General features: G+C 47.5%; 1 protein-coding gene across 1 annotated transcript in view; it reads right to left on the minus strand.

Moving 5' to 3' along the window:
• Impa2 (inositol monophosphatase 2) overlaps window positions 1-6,676 on the minus strand; it is a 29,814-nt gene extending 23,138 nt beyond the window's left edge. The window contains exon 1 of the mRNA XM_021628766.2: window positions 6,374-6,676. Within this exon, the coding sequence (XP_021484441.1) occupies window positions 6,374-6,472 (99 nt within the window). The 5' untranslated portion in view covers window positions 6,473-6,676. The remainder of the gene's footprint in view (window positions 1-6,373) is intronic.
• Between the last annotated feature and the right edge of the window lie 10,557 nt (window positions 6,677-17,233).

Genomic DNA, 17,233 nt, shown 5'->3' on the forward strand with positions numbered 1-17,233 from the left:
GACAAAATTCAAAGGCTTATGACCAGACATTTCACACATACCTCATGTAAATGTCAAGCAGGAACCTAAAATCGGAAGCTGAGAAAAGTTTGATTCCTGAGGCTAGCTCTGTACATTGTTAAAAAAAAAAAAAAAAAAAGAAGCAAAAGAAAATTTAACTCCTAAATCTTCCTACACTGAAAGGAAAGATGATAGGATGTTTTCAATCAAGTGATAAGACTTAAAAACCTGCCACCCTGCTCCATAGCTAAGGCTGAGTTGCAGTGGGAGATGGGAGTGTATGTGGAGTACCAGCTAAAGCTTGTTCCCATGATTCGTTCCCCCTTAATTTTAGAGATTTTAGTCATTCTGCCAGAAACAAGTTAGTGTGCATTGTTATTTTTTAAGCCCTTTTCCATGGCTCTTTCCCCTTCAGTCCTAAAGAGATTTTAATCATTCTACCATCAACAAGTTAGTGTGTACTTAGATCTTTTTTTTTTAATAGTTACTCTTGACAGCATGAGCTTTTCAGACCTCCTGGTGTGACTTTCTCCCCTCTCCAAACAGCCTGCGGTTAATGTTTAATATATAAAATGTGTGCCCAAGTCACCGAAGCCTGAATTCCAAACTCAGAAAGAAAGGTATGCATCTCCATCATCATCCTCTAAGCCTAGTGCTTATTCTAGGCATGTGCGCATCTCCCCTTCTCACGTCCAGTGGCTGACCTCCAGGTCTCATCTCAGGCTCCTGCAGCTCCTGGATTCTCTACTCCATGTCACCCATTCCATCTTCTTATGCATCTTTGCCTCCATCATGTGTGCCTTCCCCTCCACTCTCCTGAACCCATCACCTAGCTCTTCTTGAGAATACAAATTAACAAATTACAAATCTTTCAGGAAGCTGTCCCCACCTCTCGGGTTCCCTTATGGTTGTGGTCTTTTGGCATGCTTCTGTGACTAGTGTCCACCCACTGCAGAGGGACATCTGACTGTGCTCGGCAGAGGCTAGGAGCCAGCAGACAGCAACGCTGGGATCCTGAGACTGGCTCAGTGTGGGGAAACCAAAGCCTCCCCTCAGCTGAAGTCGTCCCTTCACTCCCAGGAGAAGAGAGCAGCAAACCAGGCCAGCCTAAGGGTCAAGCCAGCTGAGTCTGGCAGTGAAGGTGGATCAGGATCCCCTCTTCTGCGTCCCACTTTGTTCCAGTGCTAGGGTGGGCATGGAAGGGGATGCCTGGAACTGGGTCCCAGCTTTTCACTCTTCTGGCTACACGGTTTCAGCCTCATCCTCCCCTAACCCCAAGGACTTATCATCACCACTAGACAGAGCTTCCTTTGGGTTAGCAAAGGACCACCTCAGGGCCTCAGAGATCAGAACTGCATCTCTACTCAGGTGAGACCAAGGAGGAATCCCACCAGACTCCCTACTTGTCAAGAACTAAAGGCACCAGGCATAGCTACACATCTTCCCTCTATGGGAAAGGCACTCCATTCCCATTTTTCTCAGACAACCTTTGTTAGCAAAATGAGTGTGGGAAGCACAAAGAGGAGGACCCAAAGTTCCGGAGTCCCTTCCCCACTGGGGGAAAAAATTACAAAACTAAAATAAAATTTGGGGCTGGGGCAAAGGCTCAAGTCAGTGAAATGTTTGCCGTGTAAATTTAATAACCTGAGTTTGGGATTCCCAGAACCTACATAAAAGCCAAACATGATGACACACACCTGTGATCCAAGAGCCAGGGAGACAGAGACAGGAATGGGTGTGGTGTGGTGTGTGTGTGTGTGGTTCCTGAGGCTCGCTGGCCAGTCAGTCTAGCTTAGATACTGTGAGAAACCCTGTCTCATAAAACACATCAGTGATGGGGTAGGATGAAGAGATGGCTTATAGCACTAACTGCTGCTCTTGCTCAGGACCCAGGTTCGATTCCCAGCATCGACATGCAGTTAAACAATGTAGCAGTAGGTCCAGGGGACCCCAACTCCCTCTTCTGTCCTTCTTGAGCACTGCCCCTATGTGGTGCACAGACATACAGGTAAAACACCCATATACACAAAATAAAAATAAAATAAAAATATTTTTTTAAAATACAGTGGGAAGCAACTGAGGAAGACATCCAACATCAACCTTTGCCTTCAAATACACACACACACACACACACATATATATTTCATTTAAAGAAAATTATGAATAAAGAAAATGAAACAGAAGGAAAAGAACAAGGAGGAGCTATGCTTGCTGGCATATACCTGTCAGCTCAGCACTCAAGAGGCCAACGGAGGAAGATACTGCAGTCATGACTAGCCTGGGCTACTTAGTAAGACCTTGTCTCAAAAAAACCAAACCAAAGAAATGAAAAGAAACACATCCATTTATCATGACTTTGTATAAAGAAAACAACAGTTGGCTTCTTAGGTTGGGTCAGGACACTGGGAAACCAGCAGAGCCTCTAAAGGGTGCCTGTGTCTTAGTACTCATGAGCTGCTGCTTTACAGAAACTCTGTCCTTACCTACCACAGCTCTGTGTGTGGCTCTGTGGTGGAATTCTTTATTGAAACCCTGGATTTCACCCCCAGCACTAGGGTGGCAGGCAGGGAAAGGACTAAATCTTGTCAAAAGTTTCAGTTTACCTCACAGGCTGGATCCTGGGGAAGTGTGTGTGTGTGTGTGTGTGTGTGTGTGTGTGTAGGTAACACAGGGGCTGAAGCAGACAGGGTGCCTGTGGCAATGTGAGCTTACTCCCCTCTTTCTCTGCACTTCCTTCACTGGCAGATGTCTCAGCCCAGACCAGGCAGGAGAAAGGTAGTCACCAGAGGGAAGCCATCATACAGGGCCACTTCAGACTCTCTGAAGAGAACAGCAGGGGCGCTGGAGAGACCACTCAGCTGTTAAGAGCACTGACTGCTCTTCTAGAGGACCAGGGTTCAAATCCCAGCACCCACACGGCAGCTCACAACTGTCTGTAACTTCAAGTTATGACAACCTCACACAAACACACATGGAGGCAAAACACAAGTGTACATAAAATAAAAATAAATTATTTAAAAGAGAGAGAGAAAACAGAAGGAGCCCAGGTGGGGGTGACGTGGTCCTGTGGACAGCCAGCTGGCCAGCCTTGCTTCATTCTATGTCTCCAGCACTCTGGATCTGGTCAGTCTCTTGTCCACTGGCCACGCACGCGCCATAAGCTTGGATCATCCCCACACCTGCTCTACTTGCAGCTCACCATCTCAGGACACTGCAAATCCTTCAAGAAACCTACTGTTCAGGCCCAAATCCCTGATGCCATCCTAGCATCTTTCCCTCACGACCTACATCCAACCTGAACTCTCACCTCAGCCTTTGAAATCATCATCTCTTTCCACAGCTCAGTTACATCCCTGTAGGATCTATGCAGCGGCCAGGTGGGCTCTGGCTGTTGGGTCTCACGGGACTCTCCACAATACCTCACATCACATTCAGAGCGAAGGCTACAGATAGGTCCCGAGTCAATCAACACACACTGCCTGGTGAGCCAACTTCAGTGTTTCAGTGCCACAGTTTTAAAACAAACAAATAGTATCAAAGAAGTAAACAAACATTTAAAACTAATGAAACGCAGTCTCAATTCCCCAGATCACCTTTTGCAAATGGGAAGAAATCAGCTATTTGACTGTACACCTGACCTTGTCTCTTTCATCCATGACCAACCCTGTCAGACCTGGCCTCAGCTGGTACTGAAGTGGGTGTGAACAGCTTGGGCAAGGAGGTCTAAGCAGACATACGCAGGTCTGATGAGACCTATCTATCAGGTGTGCAGGCATACTGACCTGTAAGTGTTAGCCAGCCTAGAAAGGGATGGCTTTCAAAAATGCTTCTCCTGTACACCACACCAATTGTTCTGGCCATTTGCTACCGGTACTCGGTACAGAGAAAGGAATATACCTGTATGGGACAGCCAGCATGAGAAGGGAGCTGACTGGATAGAACAGAGGTTTTAAATACATGCAGTCTGCTCAACACTCTCTCCACAGTATAAGTACCATGTAGCATATGGCAACATTAAAGAAAATTTAAAGTTCTCAGTTGATGACCACTGTAAAAATTTTAATTGTACTAGTGTAATTCTTCTAAACTACGGGTAATTTCAGTTTTGCAGTAGGAACAGCTGTTTACCTTTCTATTCCCTCAGGGAAAACACTATAATGAGCTGGCATCATGACACACACCTATAGTCCCACTACTGGGGAGACAGAGCCAAAGAGATCATGAAGCCAACCTGGGCTAAACATGGAGTCCCTGTCAGGAGGGAAGGAAGAAAAGAACAGAAGGAAAAGAGGAAGGAAATACTATAAGGACTAGGAGTGTAGCTCAGTGGTAGGGAACGTGCTAGAGGCCCTGAGACACACACACACACAGCTGGGAGTTCTTAAGGGTAGGAATGACTCCAGTAGGTTGAGGTTAAATGAAGTAAGGGTAAGGGGGAAAACTGGGAAATAGCAAGGCTAGGGTCATCTCTGAAGCAGGAAGCTTTCTCAGGATGGAGCAAGGGAAACTTGGGGACAGTGTAATCTGGGGATCCTGGGCATATATCTTGGGAGATCCCTCCCTTTGAGGCCCTGGGCCTTTTAGCATAGAGCAGCCAGACTCTCAGCTGGTAACTGACAGTAGCCCACAAGGAAATAGAGCATTGGCATAGGAGGAGCCTGTGGCTAAGGGGAGGCCACTCCCTGTCATCTATGCTGCCTTGCTAAGGGCTGTTTTCTCCGGTCACAGCTTGATTACTCCAGATCATCATTTAGAGGCTCTTTCCCTGTCACAGGTTACCATGTCCTTGTGTGCCTTCGGTCTCTCGGCCGTTCTCTCACTCAATGCCAGGCAGGCAGGAAGCTGCATAATTCCAAGAGGGAGCCTTGAGTCCTAAGCTTCCTGACCAGACTCCTAATGTCAGAATCTTTATTTCACTGCCTTTATTTTTTTTAAAGCTTTTTTGTTGTTGTTAGGAAATTGCAAAAACAATATCTTTAGGTTAAAATTTATAAAACCCCTAAGAACTGTGTCTGTGGTACTGCAAGCTTCCAGTGAGCATCATTGAATATTAAAAGTTGCTTAAGCCTCTAATTCTTTGAAGCTTTAAATCCGGAAGGCCTCAGAACCTATAACTTCACTCACCAGCTTTTACATAGAAGTGCCTGAGTCCTAAATTTCCTTCTCGAAGTCACCAGGAAACAAACAAAAAACATTGTGGTAGATTCTTAAAAGTCCCTGCATACACTGACAAAGCTCTCTCTGAAGGATGCTGCAGAAGCGTGGAGATGGGAAACAGGGCTGCCAGTTCATAGAGGAGCTACTTTCCAGGAAGAGCATCTGCCCAGAGATACAAGCTATATCAGCTGTTAGGGAAGGGCTGCCTCCCCGCTTTTCTGCATATTGCACAGGGTAGTTTCAAAGTACTGTCCTTCCGGTTGATGCTATGTTGAGGGTGGTTTTGTGCATGCTAGGTACCACTATACCACTGGGCTTCATCCCCAGCACCATGGCAACACTTCAGAGTCTTTTCAGATACACCTGAAAATCACGCTTTTTGGATATAAGCCCTTCTGTCCACAGTTCTATTGTAACTCCTCCTCCCCTCTCCCAAGTCAGCAGCGAGCAACCTCGTCTTAGGAGCAGAGAATGGAACAAGCCCTAACTTAAACAGGGCCTGCTCTAACGTCTTGGGAACCACTGTATATTCACTCCACCGATATTGTAAATTTGGCGCTGCTGAAGAAGCAGAGGAACAGTTAGGGAGCGAACACAAAAGTGAAAAGGGAAAACAGAGGCGCCACAGTTAGTTTTCAAACCCAGTCTGGTTCTCTGCAGCTTTGCGCTGGTTTCCATCCTTCCGGCAGTCTAACGAGTTCCTCCTGAACTCGGGTCTGGGCCAGTCACTCCCTGGAGGCGCTCTCAGGCTGGGAGCCTAGGCTGCCCGGGCTCATGATGCCTGGAGGACAATCAGCGGCAACCCAGCCAGAGCTCCAAGCACCTGGGGTTGAAACGGGTAGCACCTACAACCCGGCAGCAAGATTGGTCCCTTAAAAAGAAACAGCTGCCGTATTCTGGCCAGGGAGGGACTTTTGCGTTCCAGGTGACTCAAACGCCAAGGTCAAGTACTCAGCGGTTGGCCATTCCATCGTCCAATGAGGAGCGCGTCCCTCACGCTTTCCCGGTGGCTGTGTCCTGCTCCCCAAGGTGCTGACCCCATGCTCCCCATGCAAGCAAGCCTCCTCCCACTGCAGGGAGGTCAAGGGCCAGGGAAAGGTGCGCCCTAGAAACGACACAGGCCCTGTCCTTGCAACTCACCCCGCTCCCGCCCACACCGCCCACCTCGGGTGTGCCTCGGGGGCTCTGAGGGGCTGGACGCGGCCGCCGCACTCACCTGTCCGGCTCTCAGCGCCAGTTGCACCGCCACCTCGAAGCACTCGTCCCAGGGGCCCACGCCCTGGACCACCTCCTCCTCCTCGCTGCTCGGCTTCATCGCGGCTTCGCCGGGCCCAGCCACCTTCTGCTGCGTTGCGCGTGCTGCGGACGAACCTCGGCTTCCACTCGTTGCCGCCGCCAGCCCCGGAGGCTCCGCAGGCTCTCCTCGCCTTCCCGCCAAGCCGTGCCTCCTCCCGCGCGCCTTGCAGCAGGAAGGCCCACAGGGGGCTGCAGCCCAAGTAGGCGCGCCTCGCGCCCCGCCCCGCCCCCGCCTCCGCCCCAATTCAAGGCCTTGCCCCGCCTTCCCCCTCAAGACCACGCCCCTCTGCATTAGCCCCGCCTTTCACGATAGGCCCCGCCCCTCCCCTTCGTCCTGTGCAGAGTTCGCTCCGCCCTCTTCCCGCCCCCATCTCACTCCCTGCCCCGCCTGCCCCTCCCGTGCTCGCTCCGCCTAGCCACGCTCCAAGACAGGCCCACTTCCCAGCTTGTCCTAGCCTAGGCGGCTGTTGGGAGGTCAGGGTGGGCACTTCCAGCTCCTGGCGGCTGGTGTGGGCGGCCTCGGAACTCACCCGGCAGGCACACGTAACTGCGCCGTCCCCAGGTGGGAGGGAGCTGCAGGCCAAACACCCAGACGGTCCCTGGGTTTCCTAAACTGTTTAAACTCAAAACTTGTTTGGAGCCCTCGCTGTGACTGTGATTAGGATTTCTGTAGCGAGGAGTGACCTTTTTAACCTTGGCCGCAAAAAGCTATTCCAGGCCTGTTATGAAAATGCAAATACTGGGAAGGCGTTTCCCTGAGTGTCCAAGAGTTTAACTTAAGGAGTCCCTCTAAACCACCACTTTTATACAAATCAACCCACAGCCGCGGTGGCGCACGCCTTTAATCCAGCACTTGGGGAGGCAGAGGCAGGTGGATCTCTGGGAGTCTGAGCCTATCCTGGTCTAGAAAGTTCCAGGACAGCAAGGGTTACACACAAAGAAAAACAAAACAAAACAAAACAAAAATCGACCCACATAAAATTATTCTGGAGTGCCACTTCTCACAGTCTGGGAGAATGGGAATTTGTGTAAAAACCTTGATGAGACTTTTTTTTTTTCCTGAGTTAACCTAAAGATGGCAGTAAGCCCTTTTAGCTACAGTCAACTTTAAGGACCCTGCTTCTTCCCCATGACACAGAAAAGGGGACCAATGATTGCTGCGGTTAGTATGAAGCCGCTGAAGGCATTTTTCTCCTCCATCTTTGTTCGTGTTTTTTTTCTTTGGTTGGTTTTTCCATAATGTTCAAGAGTGTTGGGCTTCAGAATATGCCTGAAACTGCTCTGAATGCCTCTTCTGTAAGTGAAATGTGGGACAAGTGAAGATGGCTCAGTATGTTTCCCGCAGAGCCTGATAAACTAAGTTTGACCCCTGAAATCTACATGGTAGGAGAGAGCCCACTCCCAAGAATTGCCCTCTAACCACATGCATACGATGTCTGATTTGTTTTGTTTTGTTTTTCGAGACAGGGTTTCTTTATGTAACAAAGCCCTGGCTGCCCTGGGCTCCCTTTGTCCAGTAGGGTGGCTTCAAAATCACAGAGATCAGCCTGCCTCTGCCTCCAAAGTGCTGGGATTAAAGGTGTGCAGCACCACGACCGGCTATGCATCATTTTTTTTTTTTTAATTAAAAAAAAAAAAAAAAACGAGAACATGACCACTCCAAGGTATGGCTGAAAAGGTTTATTGTACAACCAGAGACATCAAGAAGAGTCCAACCTGACTGGACTGAACCAGGTCATGAGGGGCTGGGGATAGGAGAGAGGAGTAAGGGAGCCAAGAGCTAAGAGAACCAAAGAGGGTGAGCAGCCAAAATGGCTACCGTACATAGGGAAGAGAAGCTGGGGGAAGAGAAGCCCAGCCCCTGGGAGGGAGAGGTTTAGGGTAGTGGACGGGTGAGGAGTGCTGGGAGGAGCCTCAGGCACTGAGTGAGACTTGTCCCGGGTTTCTTTGAACCCCAACAAAAAGTAAAAAGTGTTGCACTGCTGATTTTCATTGCAGATGACAGCTAAGGATAATAAGAATTGCCGCCACCCTCCTCACCCCCACCCCCCACTGCTGTCCAATCTGGAATAATAAAATTTTTATTGCATATATCAACACCTGCAGAAAATCTTGATAACTTCGTCGTTGTCTAACTGACATTATTCTGACAGAGGCAGAATGGTGTGCTTTTGACAAGTATGAAGATTGAAGCCAGCCAGATTTCTGTTTTTCTATTTAAATACACAGTGGTCTTTGTGATTATTACATGAGTTAATAGTCCTGTGCTTGACACTCATGCATTTTCTGTAGGTACAGTCTAGTGGCCTGTGCAGGGGCCCTGGGTCCTGTCCTCAGGATGGGACTTTAAGAACCCCAAAAAGGCTGCTTAATAATGCACCAACATAGCCTCAAGAGCCTAATATACTGGGTGCTATATAACCAATATTTAATATGTCTAAGTTATGTGCCTTGAATGCTTGAAGAAATTCAATTTCTGGCATTACAAAAATTAAATAAATTAACAAATAAATCTGTTACTCACTGAATACTGAAATCAGCCTTTTATAATAGATAACACTCCCCTTCCTGCTGGGTGGTGGTGGCACACGCCTTTAATGCAGATCTCTGAGTTCCAGGCCAGCATGGGTCTATGGAGCCAGTTCCAGGACAGCCAGGTCTACACAGAGAAACACTGTCTCAAAAAACAAACAAAATGAAAAAAACAAACAAAACATCACTCCACACCCCTAAATGACAAGCCTCAGTGGACAAGCGGCATAGTTTTCCATCCGCCAGCCTCCGGTTGCCGAATTTAACTTCCGCAAGTCTCAGTGTGCTCTGGCTTGAAAAACTCCTTCTCAACTTCCCCTTCCTTTGAGGTCCCCAGGGTACACCCTCAACGTTCACCTAGGTCACCAGGAGGCCTCAAGCAAAGTGCGTGGGCAGGGGCCCAAAACTCAGGAGGTGGCAGTGTGCAAGGACTCTTCTTCTGTCCTTTCCGGAGCAGAGCAAAGGCCAAAGAAGTAAAATGCCAGGCAAAGGTATCTTCTATCTACCTCTCCAAAAGGTTGCTTTGAAATGACATATTATGCTCCAGGGCCAAATAAGTCTAAGAAACTGGCCTGGACTTTGTATCTACTTTTCGGTGGGTTTCATTTTATTAATGCTTCCCTGAAAGTGGACTCCTGATAATGTCTGAGCATTAGAAACCTTATGTATAGAAGGCTGCTGTTTAGAGCTGAATTTTATATTGTCTTTCCCCCGCCTGCCCCCCACCCCCAATTAACTGGGTGTGATGGCACATGCCTTTGATCCTGGCACTCAGGAGGCAGAGGCAGGCAGACCTCGGAGTTTGAGGCCAGCTTGGTCTGCAGACTGAGTTTCAGGACAGCCAGGACTACACAGAGAAACCCCGTCTCACAGACATGTACCTGCTTCCCAAATGCTGGGATTAATGTGGAGCAGGACCACAGCCTTGGGGGCGGGGGTGGGGGGCTGCTTTAAAGAATTGGATCTGGTCAGGGACTTGTTGAAGTTCTAGGAAGTGGGAGCTTGTATATAGAGAAAGACATGCGAGGCAGCTACCACAAGCCAAGTAGAGATACTTGTGGGAAAAAAGAATTAACCTTGCCCACACCTTGATCATAGATAAGCAGTCTCTGGAACTTCAAGGATTTGTGGTGGCTGAGCCTCCTAGATGCTCTGGGATGCAACTCAGTGGTGGACTGCCTTCCTAGTATGTCCTGGCCTCAGACCCTATCGCCACAAGCAGGCAAGCCTCCCCAGCTTTGGCACTTTGTATTGGCAGCTCAGACTGACACAGGGAATTAAGGTGGTGCCCCATGCACCCACACTACAGGTTATAAGGAATCCTTTTCAGCGGACAAGTCTTGCAACGGAGAGCCAGACCCCTGCCTACCTATCACCTGGCTCAAGAGCCCAGAGCCGCTTAGACAGCTGTTGGAGTTAGTCTGCCCCAGGTAGATGTTTTACTAAATCAAGCCAGACGGGTGGCTGCCAACAAATGCTGGGCAGGTACATGTCACTCACATTGTGCCTGGATCTGCAACAAGAACATTCTTATTATATTTTTTTAAGATTGTATTTATTTATTTTATGTATGAGTGTTCTATCTGCATTACCCCTGCGTGCCAGAAGAGGGCATCAGATCCCAGTATAGATGGTTGTGAGCCACCATGTGGTTGCTGGGAACTGAACTCATGACCTCTGGAGGAAAAGACAGTCCTCTTATCTCACATACCCCCTCCCTGTTGGTGGAAGAGAGACTAACGTGGTCATCAGCCTTCTTCCTGCGAAGTGGAACCTTGTCCCTGCTTCTCCCTGAGAACTCAGTGCAAAGCTTCTCTGGACTTGTCTTTTGTCTTGGCTTTGCCCTGCAGTCACTCCTCAGTCTCTCAACTTTTTAGATCCTGGATGCTATGAAATGGCCTTTCAACTATTGTCACCACCTTCATCCTATTAAACTTGAACTACAAGGCCATAGTCCTCTAAGATTTTCCATCCTATACATCTGTAGTTGTTCATGGTGACATTAATGAAAATTAACAGTGCTGGCACAGCATTTGGCATTCGGTGGTCCAGAGAGTCAGTTGTGTGGTGTGTAGCTCTCTTCATTTCCCCACACTGAAGTTTGGTTTCTTGCCTCCCTTCCTCCTGGTAGGATGAAAACAACCTGCTTGCTCTCAAACAGCTCAGACATGTTAATGGAAAGCAAGGACTCTGTTCTAAAGGAAAAGGAGGAAGTAGAGTATTCTGGCTAAATATGAGTGACTAGACATAGGAAAGGAACACAGATTCAAGGTACTCTGGTGTGCTGGTTAGTTTTTGTCAGCTTGACATAATATAGGATCTTCTGGAATAACAGAACCTCAATTGGAAAATTTCCCCCATAAGATTGGCCTGCAGGCAAATCTGTGAGGCATTTTCTTTTTTTATTTTTATTAATTATACTTTATTCACTTTGTATCCCCCATAAGTCCCTCCCTCTTCCCCTCCCAATTCCACCTTTCCTCCCCCTTCTCCATGAATGCCCTCCCCAAGTCTACTGATAGGAGAGGTCTTCCCCTCCTTCCTTCTGATCCTAGTCTATCAGATCTCATCAGGAGTGCCTGCATTGTCTTCCTCTGTGGCCTGGTAAGGCTGCCTCCTAATCAGGGTGAGGTGATCAAAAAGCAGGCCAATCAGTTCATGTCAGAGGCAGTCCCTGGTCCCATTACTATGAAACCCACTTGGACACTGAACTGCCATGGGCTACATCTGTGCAGGGGTTCTAGGTTATCTCCATGCATGGTACTTGGTTGGAGTATGAGTCTCAGGAAAGACCCCTGTGCTCAGATTATTTTGGTTCTGTTGCTCTCCTTGTGGAGTTCCTGTCCTCTCCAGATCTTACTATTTCCCACTTCTTTCATAAGATTCCATGCACTCTGCCTAACAGATGGCCACAAGTCTCAGCATCTGCTTTGATAGTCTGCAGGGCAGAGCCTTTCAGAGGCCCTCTGTGGCAGGTTCCTAACTTGTTCCCTGTTTTCTCCTTCTTCTGATGTCCATTCTCTTTGCCTTTCAGGATGGGGATTGAGCGTTTTAGCCAGAGTCCTCCCTCTTGATTAGTTTTCTGATTGATGGTTGATGCATGTTTTAATCAGAGTTCCCTGGAGCAGTAGTTCTCGAACTATGGATCACAACCCCTTTGGAGTTGAACGATCCTTTCACAGGGGTCACCTGAGACCAGTGGAAAACACACGTATTTACATTTTGATTCATAACAGTAGCAAAACTACAGTTATGAATAGCAACAAAAATAATTTCATGGTTGGGGGTCACCACAACATCAGAAACTGTATTAAAAGGTCACAACAATTGGAAGAGTGAGAACCAGTCATCTATATGACTCTTATCCCCTGTCCCACGCCTCAAGAGCCTGGGATGCCTGCCACACTCCTCCGTTGGGGTGTTCTGCTTTGCCATTCACCCCTTCTCCTGCCAATATCGTGTTAAAGGAAACTGGGGGCTTGCTTCCTTGGTATTAATTAAAGCAAGCTTTTTTATTGGTGTACATGACTGCCTTCCCCTATGCCATGGTTTGAGAGGTCAGTATTGGATATGAGGAAGACAAGGCTTTTATAGCTCAGGGATAAGGGAGTTTCAAATGGGGGATTTGGAAGGGGCAAAATAGGCAGGGTTACCGGATCAGAACATAAGCAAGTTAGTCACAACCACCTCCTGAAACAAAGACATGTTTGCAGGGTGAGCATAGCAACAGGTAGTCATAACAAGATCTCCATAACAACCCTTTTGAAGCAAAGAGAGGGTTACAAGATGGTTATTAATTTTTTGAAACAAAGGCATGATTGCCATTCCTGGAACAGGCAGTATAGACCATTTTAGTTAAGATGACAGGTGGGGCATGGCACAATCCTAAACATTTTAATCATAAACAGGAATGAACCTAGTTTGTCTTTACTATATAAAGGCTTTTAAGCCTAAGATGGAGGCAGGCTGGTTCTTCACCTCCATCCCAGATGTGCTTTACTTTCCTGTGGTGCTGGGAACCAAAACCAGGGTGTCATGTGTGCAAGGCAGATGCCTTCCCACTGTTTTTGTTTTGTTCGTTTGTTTTAGGTTCACAGCAAAATGACGAGGGAGGTTCACAGCGCTCTCATATACTTTCCCACACAGCCTTTTATCGCTGTCAATTTTTTTTATTTTCTTTATCAGCACTATACTATATGGCATGGGTTTGTTTTGAGTTTTTCCTTCAACCAATGCCTGCCGCATCCCTGCAGGGTAGGTATGATGGCTAATCTTGGTTGTCAACTTAACCATATCTGGAATCAACTAAAACCCAAGCAGCTGGACATGCCTATGAGAGATTTTCTTTTGCTTTGTTTGTTTGTTTATTATTATTTTTTTCAGAGACAGGGTTTCTCTGTGTAAAAGCCCCCTTGCTGTCTTGGAACTTGATTTGTAGACCAGGGTGGTCTCAAACTCACAGAGATCTGCCTGCCTCTGCCTCCCGGGTGCTGAGACATAGAGCTCTGTGGACTTAACAACTCCTGATGTCTTGGACTTCCTGTTGGTAGACAACCATTTTGGACTAGCTGGACCACAGCCTGTAAGCCACTCTAATAAATGTCCTTTTAATATAATATATATTGTAGCAGCTAAAATGGTTTCATTTTGGCCTAAGCAACCATCCTAAAGGTCTAAGAGTGGCCTGTCAGACATTTTGGTGAGTTAAAAACATTCCAGGAATTCCAGGAATGCAAAAGACCCAGGGTGCACGTCCAACAGAATTGCATCTATAGAAGTGCATGTCCCAGAAATGAATTTAATCCCCCCCCCACTTGTCTCCAGCCAGGGCTGCAGCCTCAAATCTGACCAAGAGCTGATTAAAATCTCCAGAGAGTCTTTTAGTGTGCTTGAACTCCACAACAATTATGTGTGTGTATGAATGCCTGGCTTATATAATATATTATATGTAATATATTATAATATAATCTATGTGAGTTCATCCTATCAGTTCTGTTCCTCCAGAGAAGCCTTACTAGGACAGTGGATGAAGCCTCAGATTTCTGCTCACATGGGAGAGAATGGAGTCTGGGGATGAGACTGAACAGGAATGGAATTGTACACACAAATATTCCACCTTTTCTGTAATTTAAAACTAGATTGCTCTTGGGGCAATGTTTCTCTGAGTTGTTTTTTTTTTTCCCCTGAAAGATTATGTTCCATTTGTATTCATGAAAGTTTCCTTCCTTTCCCCCCCCTTAACCTAAAAGAAGACTGTTATGCAACTCCATTTAGCTTTGAAGTATTTTTCTAGGAGGAGAAAATGATCATTATTAGCCCTGGAAGTTAGCATGTTGGGTCCACACAAAGAGGCTTCAAAGCAATTGGCATTTGAGAGGAAGATTGCATGAACTGCATTTCTTCTGATGCAGGCACCTTCGCCCTTGACTTTAAGTAGATGGGACATGGTGGCACCAAGGCGAGGGCATCTGTGTTGGCCTTAATAAGAATGGCCTCCCAGAAGGATCTCTGTGAGTTTGAGGCCAGCCTGGTCTACAAAGTGAGTTCAGGACAGCCAAGGCTACACAGAGAAAACCTGTCTCAACAACAACAACAACAACAACAACAAAAAAGGCCTCCCCTCCATAGGCTTATACATTTGAATGCTTAGTCAACAGGGAGTATTACTACTTGAGAAGAATTAGGAGGTGCTCTGAACTGCTGAGCCATCTTTCCAGCACACCAAGTGAGAAATTTTAAGAAAAGGTAATAGAAATTTTAAGAAAAGGTAATTTGTTCATACATGATTTGTTGTTGAAAATGATGTTTTCAGTCAAGTTGTCAACCAAATGGTCTTGGGTCGATTTATGTGCCACACAGAATGTAGATGAAGAAACGTGCAAGGCAGAACAATTATTTAAGACTAAATAAATCAATAAATCAAAACTTGGGGAACTTGGCCCAGCAGTGAGAATATCCTTTCTTGCTGTGGTACTTCCCTCCTTGGCCACCTGCACCTCCAGGAGATGGGGATGGGAGGTGTGTGGGTGATGGTGGATGTTAGTCTGTCACAAGCAGAGAGCAGCATGTCCAGCAGGCAGCACCTCAGCAAGGCCTGCACAGCTCCACACGGGACTGAGGACCTAAAGGAAACCACTGAGTGGCTACACACCAGTTACTGCATAAAACACTATGAGGAAGGATATTAATACAAAGTGACAACAGCCCAGAGGCTCCAACACCTGCCTACAATGACCTAAAGAAATATACACAGTAACCCAATACCCCAGAAGACTGCTACTGTTACGTCCATCTCACAGAGGAAAACCTGAGCTAAGGAACTTGCTGGGTAATTTGTTGCCATGTGACACCTGTGAACAAAGAGGGGTAGGTTTAAACTCCTGAGTCCTCATTCAAAGTTAAAATGTGTGAGCTGGGCTGGAGGTGTAACTCAGCAGTGTTGGCCAACACCCACAAAACCGAGGGCTGGGCTCCCAGCACCACACAGACCAGGTGTGGTGGCCTCCAGAACTTGAGGTAACCAGTTTGTTACTTAAGCCCCGCTCCCCAAGGATCTGGCCCTTTGTAAAGGAGCCAATGTAGCCATCGATTCTACCACTTCTCTTTCTTTCCAGTGACCTACAAGTACCATTCTAATGTCACCACCTACCACTGAAGCAACCTCTCTCACAGATCAGGAGGTAAGGCCACAGCTGTCTGTCACCCTCAGTGGCTTCATGACTCACTCTCTGAACTACTGCCTGCACAGAGGCAGATGTGACACACATCAGCTCAGGCCACCCGATGAGACACAGCACTAAGAAACAGAGTTGGCACAGTGCAGGCTGGGTGGCGATATTCCTAACTACTCTGCGACATGACAGTGTCTGAAGGCTGTAATACACTGTTCATCAATCACTGGTGTGCTGGCCACCTCTTGGACTGTGCCTTCAGGGAACTTGGGGCGCATTCAGCCAACACTGCAACCCAGAGCCCGGGGTCTGGGCCCATTTAAAAACAAGGCCTGGGGATGCCACCCAACAGTAGACCCGCTTAGCATAGGTGAGGGCCCGGGTTCCGTACCCAGAACCACCACCAACAAAAGGCCAAAGGTCTGACTTACATCCCTGAAAGGGATACCAGCTGGATGCCAAGAGGAGTCAAAATGTGTGCTAAATGGCCGGATACTTCTGAAACGGGAGGGTACGGTGCAGAGGTCATAGCACAGCTTGTGGACTCTTCCCCCCACCTGTATGTGGGTCCCAAGGATTGTACTCTGGTTGTCAGGCTTGTGTTCTGAGCACTTTTATCAGCTTCATCTTCCTGGCTCCAGATCCCTGAATTTCCCTTTTGCTTTTGTTTCCTGTACCCAGTGTTGTAAGACTCAACGATGAACCCATGTCATGAAAGTTTTGTGCTTTATTTTCTTCTGAGACTCATACAGTCTTAGGTCTTAGAACTGGGTTAATTTTCCATATAGTTAAGTAAGGGAGTTAGACAGTTCCATAAAAGGAATATGATAAAATTCATTTTATTCATGTATAAAATTGTCAAAGAATTAATAAAAATACTATAATAGTTTTATTTCAATATGCATTGTGTGTGTGTGTTTGTAGGTAGGTAAGAGAACAGCTTTTGTGTGTCGGTTATTTCCATCACTTAGGGCCTGGAGATTGAACTCTGGTCATCAGACTTGGCGACAAGCAGGTTTTCCAGCTGAGCCGCCTTTCTTCCCTGAGCTGGAGCTCTGATCTGGGAGCGGCTTCCCAGAGCCTGCAGGAAGGCAGCGCGGCAGGCCAGAGACCTGCTGCTTGGGAGTGGGGAGCAGTTTAAAAATAGCTCTAGAAAGGGCTGTCCGGTGAGTGGTGAGTGCGTGTTCGAGTTCGAGCGTGAGAACAGAGAGAACAGGTCCTCAAATGGCCGGCTCCTCCTAGGCAGCCAACCAGGTCACTACAAGTAGAGCAAAGGTCTCCGGAAGTGCTGCACCCCACGGCTCAGCTCCAGGCTCCTCTCCAGTTTCCAACAAGGGGCTTTTCTAGAGACTTCGGCGACTGGATTTACAATCAGGTGATGTGCTCCAGCGTCACCCTCCGGCCTTCTTCCAGGCAGTTACCCCACAGGGCATCCCTTCCTCCCCTCCCCGCAAGTTCCTGGTTATCTGGTGGTGGTGGTGTGAAGCAGAGGCTCCTTAACTCCCGCCTGAAGCTGACCCTCAGTAACACGTTCACGGACACCATCAATTTCCAGCCCCCAGCTCTGCTACTCGAGA

Source organism: Meriones unguiculatus, chromosome 2 (genome assembly GCF_030254825.1).
Source record: "Meriones unguiculatus strain TT.TT164.6M chromosome 2, Bangor_MerUng_6.1, whole genome shotgun sequence".
In the NCBI taxonomy this organism is placed as follows: domain Eukaryota; kingdom Metazoa; phylum Chordata; class Mammalia; order Rodentia; family Muridae; genus Meriones; species Meriones unguiculatus.